The 7,190-nt window shown below is 47.6% G+C and overlaps 1 protein-coding gene across 1 annotated transcript; it reads right to left on the bottom strand.

The window, feature by feature from the left end:
• Positions 1 to 2,628: 2,628 nt before the first annotated feature.
• On the bottom strand, positions 2,629 to 7,183 carry rnmt (RNA (guanine-7-) methyltransferase). Its single transcript, XM_048993493.1, has 11 exons — positions 7,073 to 7,183; positions 6,322 to 6,452; positions 6,112 to 6,235; positions 5,790 to 5,912; positions 5,435 to 5,550; positions 5,136 to 5,317; positions 4,581 to 4,745; positions 4,388 to 4,505; positions 4,104 to 4,205; positions 3,320 to 3,353; positions 2,629 to 3,045 (listed from the first exon to the last, which is right to left on the bottom strand). The coding sequence occupies exons 1-11, from the start codon at positions 7,086 to 7,088 to the stop codon at positions 3,008 to 3,010; spliced, it is 1,149 nt and encodes a 382-aa protein (XP_048849450.1). The 5' UTR covers positions 7,089 to 7,183; the 3' UTR covers positions 2,629 to 3,007.
• Positions 7,184 to 7,190: the final 7 nt, after the last annotated feature.

Raw genomic sequence — 7,190 nt, 5'->3', positions numbered from 1 at the left:
TCGCACATCTGGAGTTGTGAATTTTCTGCCATTCTTCTCTCTATATCTTCTACAGATTCTACCAGGTTGGAAGGGCACTTTTGATGGGTTCATGTCCGGGCTCTAGCTGAGCCACCGAGTTCACAGAGTTGCCCCAAAACCACTCCTGTGTTGCCTTTGCTTCCTGTTTGCGGTCATCGTCCTGTTGGAAGATAAACCTTCATCCCAGTCTGAGGTCCAGAGCACTCGGCAACAGGTTTTCATTAAGGACGTCCCCGTAATTTGCTCTATTCAGCTTTATTTCTACCTGACTAATCTTCTAGTCTCTGTCACAGTAAAGCCCCCATAGCACGACGATGACAGCGTCATGCTGCACAGCCGGGATGGTTCTGAGCTGGAGATGAGCAGTGCCTGCTGTCCTTCAGACGTAATGCTAAGAATTAAGGCCAAACAATTCAGCCTGGGTTTCATCAGACCACAGAGTCTGACAGACCTTTAGGTGCCTGTTTGCAAACTGGTAAATCAGTGGATGGTTGCCCATCTGGAGGTTTCTCTCATCTCAACACAGGACCCTCAGAGCCCAGCCAGCGTGACTATCGGATTCTAGGTCACCTCTCTTTCATTTAAGCGTCACGGAAGCCACTGCAATCCCGAGATGGTTCAAGGCGACAAAACATCTGTAGGCCACATCTGTCTCTCTACACAGTCTCGTCTCTGGAGCATGTAGGCATTCGCTTCGATGTCGTGGCACGCTCTTTCCTCTGATATCCATTGTCAGCTGTAGGGCCATTGTATAGATACCTGTGCGCCTTTCCAAATCATGTTCAATCGATTGAAATAGCCAGAGTGTAACGTCTCGGTAGTGTTAAGCAAAAAGAGAGGCTGCTCCATGTTTATGCTGCCAAGTCACCCTTCAGACAACAAGGGACAGTTTATATCACAACGTACCACCTGTGACCAGTAAAATGTCAGCAACTCGCCCTCCTATACTCCAGGTAAGTGGCTATGAAGGGAAAACGGCTGGAAAATGTTTGCCGGCCACATATACGGCACAGAATAGAAACAGGCATCTTTCCCACTGGATATTTTAACCATAAAATCAGCACTGGAAGCTCCAGACAAAAGACTGACTGTCAGTCAGTTTTCCTGACCTTCCTTAGAAGTGTCCCACAGGACACCGGGCCCCGGGCTGAAAGTGGAGGGCCGGTACACACACCGACGTTAAGACACAAGATACGAAGCGAGTTTCTCTCCTTAGCTTCCTATCCATAGCGTGTTCCTCGGGCTCCCTGTGTCATGTTCCTGATTCCGAAAGAAAACTCGCTTTTTAAAACAAGAGCATCAATGAAGTCGTCCGGTAAACGATGCCTTCATATTCATCGCATGGTACACAGACGGCGGACGACTCGCGTCAGCTAGAGGGAATAAAGCCAAGCCTCAGAAAACAGGCCTTGGCTTCTCTTTTCATCTTAATGCATTCATTATTCTGCTCTGCAAACTGAATGCTGATTAACCAAACGGCGGCTAATTAACTGATTGCAAAGAAGTAGCTACAGAATATGCAAATCCTTAATTAAAGTATACAGAGCGACAGGAAGTGGTACCTTCGCTTTCTCCCATCTCGGCTGATTAACCTGCTGAGATGGCAGAGGACGATGCACTAAATGGACAGGAGCATCGACATCGCGGGAGTCTTGTGATGTTCAGTCAAGTTAAGGCTGGTCCACACTTTATGGAGACACGTCACCACGCACACAGCCGTGATGTAGCATTTTTCGTCAAGGGTTTAAGGGCGTGTACCGCTCCAAAACTGACACGCAGACAGACCGTTCAGTGACGCAAACGCACCTCGATCGCTCATCGGCCTGGGGAAAAGCAGCAGAAAGCCTGAAGGGAGATCGGACCACAGATCAGACGAAAGGCAAATATAGCCAACAGATCCGATGAAACGTTGGCGGAAGTCGTCAAGAAATACCGGCATTTTTGATTCCTTGCTACGAGATCATGAAGATTCCCAAATGGGCAGTTTTTAAATCCAATAGTTTGAGATCATTTTTGATGCGGTTTTATTAAAGATATACATTTAGTGCTTATTTTTTTTTATCAGTTTCAGGAATTTCACTTTTACTTGCTACTACAAAAACTCTCAATGTAGTGCCATTGGCTAAACAATTTATTAGTTTAATATTATAAAAAACAATAAGGAAAAGTATCTCACTTTGTTTTTATACCATTTCAATGTTTCAGAAGCAACATTTAGAGTTTTATTTTTGCATCTCATTTTGTTTACGAAAATGTTACCGATAATCTTGCCTTGCATACTTCAAGCATATAATATATGGCTTTGGACTTAAGAGCAGATTTGCTTTACAGTGCCACCCTAGGCCTGGCAGAGTAAGACGGTTCTGGGTCACGGACAGTCCAGCATTATGGCTCACGGGGCGTCGCACGGCCATGTCTGCAGGGATTATGAACCAGGCCTTAACATCCTGAAGCGACACCACCAAAAATCTTAAACCAGAGAGAACCCGTGAACCAGCCAGCGGCGCAGGGCGTTACAGGAAGGCATCGCACACCGCGAGACATGCGCTTCCTGAGATTATCATCACCGTCAAACCCAAGCCAGTCTTCAAGAAGGACGAGGATGAGCAGCATTTCCACAAGATTTTATTTGCAACGTTGATGTACGCTTTGAAGAGCAGAAAACGAAAACAAAAGCTGGTCAAAAACGAAAACCTGGCTGTGGAACAACACAAGAGCCAGACATTACAGGAGGTCAGAAAAGTCACGACCAGCTCATCACCTGATCTCTAATTCATTTAGCAATATTACGCACGGATCTGTAACGGAGGCATGTTTGCGTCCTCGTCTGCAGCCTAACAAGCGGAGCTTACTGAGGAATGAGGCTCTTAATCTCTCCCGCAGACCATTCGCTCACAGGCAATTCAGAGATGAAAAACCTCCACCACTGCAGATCCTGCTTGTCCAAACCTGGCCGCCAGCATCCATGGATATACTCTTGGGACGGTCAGGACATTTTTTCAAACACAAACACCAGGTAGATACCTATGTGAGAAGAAGCAGGAAGATGGAGGACTCTGCAAGTCAAGGTTATTTACACGCATACACACACACACACACACACAGTATGAAGCACCAGCATTAAATTCCAAATTTTCCCACATTCCAAAACTGCAATGAATGTCACATGATTCCACAGCCACAGACCCCCATGTGACCAGCTGACCGCAAACATGAGGGTCACAAAAAAATGTCCAAGTTCCAGGGGACAGCTGGGTGTGAATTTGTGGAACAGCACATGCGGAGCACATAGACTTACTGGCTGCCTCCCATTCCGATCTGCTTAAAGTGCCCTGGGGGGAGGGAGAGAGAGAGAGAGAAAGAAAGAGAGAGAGACCGAGTTAGTAACTGGTCTGTAGACAGATGAATAGAGAAGCTGCTCTTATTTTACTGGACTGGCTACTTTACGCTGCACATCTCCTTCTGATATAGCAGGGTTCTTCAAATCTGCACCTCAATTGCAGATCCAGGCCATATTTTCAGTTCTTCCAGGTTAAAGAATTACTGATTCTGATTGGCAGGACGCTTCACAGCTGGCCCACATGTGAAGGAACGCCAGAAAATCAGCAGTGCTCAGATCTTGAGGGCATGACTTGATTAGCCCTAGTCATATGGTACTTAAATGTATGCATATTCACATGCACAATTTATGTTTACTGGTCTTCTAGCCATTTTTTTTAATGCTGCACATGCTATTCTAGTATGAATATGTATATTTTGTATTTTATCCATAGTGTATGTGCATATTTTATTTGCTTTATGTATTGTCCTATTTCTTTTCATTCTGCAGCATCTGGAGGAGTGAACGAAACAAGAATTGCATCATGTCCTGAGCAGACAGCTGTCGTCCTCCTGCTCTCATTCACACCGCGGTGTGTCTGCATCATCTGACTCCCTGAGAAACATTTCGGACCGAATACGCCAGAAAAGGCTATTTGAGGACTTATAAACAGAAACAGTGGGAGGCGCTGTGGGGCAGGGTCTGTCTGTGGAGAAGCGCTGTGGACGGCTTGTTTCCGTGGTAACAGCGAGCAAGCACTCACAAGGGGAACTCTGGCGTCAGGACTCTCCGCTCTGCCCCTGGCGTGTTCGTACTCGCTGGCATCCTGGAAGGTCAAGCGGTTCCTGTCGTCGGCAGGATATGGCTGCAAAGGAAAGGCATGTATCAGTGACCACCGTAGCCAGCAGAGAGGAAGGGTTTTTGTATATCATCATCAAAAAAAATCAGAATACACATACAAAGGGAAAGCCCTTTACAAAGAAAGGCCGCAAAAGTTCGGATCAGCACTGAACGCTCATCAGCCGGCGGCTGGGCGTGCAAACGCACCTCCAAAGCCTGCATTCTCTTCATCAGAGTCCGGTGCTGCTCATTTGCAATCTTCTCCTTGAAGAACTCGGAGAAGGTCTTCTTAGAAACCAGCCTCATGTTGTACTTTTTTGCCATCCTGTAAAGGGGCAGTGGAGATCAGTGGAGCCACCTGCTGGTCAGCAGCGACGCTGACGCCGGAGCACAGACTCACTCTTGGAAGAGTGGGAAGTAGACGAGGAACTCGGGCACGTTGACGACTCCTTCCAGGCTGAAGTCGTACTGGCAGCCAAACAGCGGGTAAACATCCTTCTTCTGGAACGTCACGCGATAAACGTCGTTGCCGAAGGAATTGGACTCTGAGGCCTCCAGACGCTTTCTGAGAAAAGGCATCAGACATCTGGGTGATTAGGAAACTTTCTTCAGGCAATATGAACCCAACCGGTAACAGAGCGGCCCGGGCCGACCACTCAACAGGGGAGTTAATGTCACCAAGAGACTCCAGCCTTCGCACTATGAGGGCTGCAAAGGAGACGAATGGGGAACTAGGACCGGCATCAATGGGGAGGGAAAGGTCAATCTTCACACGAATATGAAGACACCATCCTCAGAGTAGGGGCAGTGAGCCTCCTCCGTCAGCTAGCTATTATATAGTAGCAGCCACTGCGGGAGGATGGATGGAATTAAGGAGGAATATAATTTAAATAAATAACACACTGAAGTTGGCATTCTGGCAGGGCTGGGGGACGGGACAGTGCGGCATTCTCACACGAGCTCGAAGGCGTCCGGCGTCGTCCCGATGAAGAAGCCACCTGGACGTAGCCTCTCGCAGGCATTACGGAGCATCATTTCAGCCTGCTGCTGAGACTCAAACGAGTAGTGATAGACGAACTGACAGCTGCAGACGTCAAACGTCATGTCGGGATCCTTCAATTTGGTCGAGAGGAGCTCCTGGACAGGGGAGGGACACAGAGGAGGAACGTGGAAGCACTGGAGCTGCACATTCGCCCAGCATCCAGAAGATCACTTAAGGGGTCCCTTTTACGGGCATGTGGACACACTGCGCACCTTGGTGCAGTCAGCAGTGACGAACTCAGCGCTGAAGAGGCGGTCTTGCCGGTGGCTCTTCTTCCTCATGTCCTGGTAGCGCTGCTCACACTGCTCGACAGATACGCTGGCAATGTCTGAAAAAGAGCATGTGGGGTGAGCACAGACAGAATCACTGTAACCAATAGGAAATAGGCTAAAGTGGTGAGTGACAGGGTTATCAGCCCCGCCCACTCTAGCCCTCCAAGTACCATTGGTACTAACATCTGAAACAGAGCAACATGGTGCCTGAGCAGACCCTCAGGCCAGAATGGACTCCAGCTGAAGGGCACTGCCCACTGCTGGCTACGTGAAGCATCTCCTGGGTTCCACTGACCTGCACACACTAGCTTGTGGATGTTCCCCATCCTCCACTTCAGAAGGTCTCCCCCTTTGCCACAGCCTAGGTCCAGAACGCAAAGCTCCTTTCGGCTCTGCCTTACCTTGTCCAGGATCTCACCTGCAGCACAGGGAACGAGTCAGGTTAACATGTCATATCTAACAGACCGCCCCCAGCAGTAGTGTAACAAGACAAGGAATCGTTCTTCAAGCATCTAGTAAACATGTACATTTATACATTCATGTATAACAGCAAGATCAGAGACACACAGCCAGCCATTTATGTAACTCTAACCCTCAATTCCCAGAGCCCCACTCACCAATCAGAACGCTCTTCAGCCAGTTGTTGAAGTTTCGCATGTAGAAGATCTTGCTCCTGGTGCGAGCTTCACGACTACACTCCTGAAGGGTGTTGTAATGGCTGGCTACCTTGATACCGTGGCCCTGTGGAGAACACAGCAGGACATGGAGTACTAAGAGCACCGCTTACCCGTCACATGGAGGGCGAGTCACACCATTAAGTCACTTACCACCTTCTTACTGGGGGGGCCCTCGTCTCCACTGTGGTCATAATCTTTCCCCTCCAGCTTCCTCTTGGTCAAGCCACCATCTCCACTGCCACACACCTCAGGTCTGTCTCCACTCTCTCCTTCCCGGTGCCCTGAATACACCAGACTGTTTCTCAGCAAATTCCACACTATTACAAGACAGTGTAAATCATTTCTGGACTTCACTCTACACTTTCTTCACGAAATAATCTAAAGGGACACCAGCATAAATGATATTAAAGAAAGCTCTTAAACCAACGTGATAAAAGATATTGGGAGTAAGAAAATAAATGACACCCCCCGTCAAAAAAAGTAGTAAACTGTACAAGCTGAGCGGTGCGTGCGGAGATGGTAAACGAGGTAAATGGAAGTTTTAACTACGTGCGACGTTCACATGGCTGAAAAGAATCAACACATAGCAAAAACTAAAGTAAACAGAACATATTAAGATAAACTAGTATGATTTTTCAAATTATTTTCACGCGATGTTATAGCAAAACGCCGATACCTCAAGAGCATCAACATCACTGCTTGAGCTAATGATTGTTATAAACAAGCCTTGCTAGCGGGACGCGGCATGCCTGACAGTCACCAAATAGCTCCAATTTTACCCGACATAGACCGGTTATTACAAAGAGAAAAAATAAAAGCTATCACAGCATTAAAAAGGAAGTAGGAATCGTCGAGGACATAATAAAGTGTACAAAAACACTACTCCAAGGTTCACACTCACTTGAGTTTTCCGCCATCACGCTGAAGAATAAGCTTTCTGCTTCCGTTCCTATTTCCGTTTTGGCCTGTGCCCATATGAACTATGGTCAATGAAGTTCAAACGCCCCCGTCTACGTGAT

This window comes from Brienomyrus brachyistius, chromosome 23 (genome assembly GCF_023856365.1).
Source record: "Brienomyrus brachyistius isolate T26 chromosome 23, BBRACH_0.4, whole genome shotgun sequence".
Taxonomy (NCBI): domain Eukaryota; kingdom Metazoa; phylum Chordata; class Actinopteri; order Osteoglossiformes; family Mormyridae; genus Brienomyrus; species Brienomyrus brachyistius.
The sequence above is the reverse complement of the archived record's forward strand: the minus strand, read 5'-3'. Positions and strand labels throughout refer to the sequence as shown.

Bases quoted from the DNA above. Each gene is read 5' to 3' on its own strand.
- rnmt (XM_048993493.1), bottom strand. The intron at 5,551-5,789 runs GTCAGTGGAACC...GCTCTTTTTCAG, and splicing joins CCACAAGCTAGTGTGTGCAG to ACATTGCCAGCGTATCTGTC. The intron at 3,354-4,103 runs GTGAGTGCTTGC...CCCTCCCCCCAG, and splicing joins CTGACGCCAGAGTTCCCCTT to GGCACTTTAAGCAGATCGGA.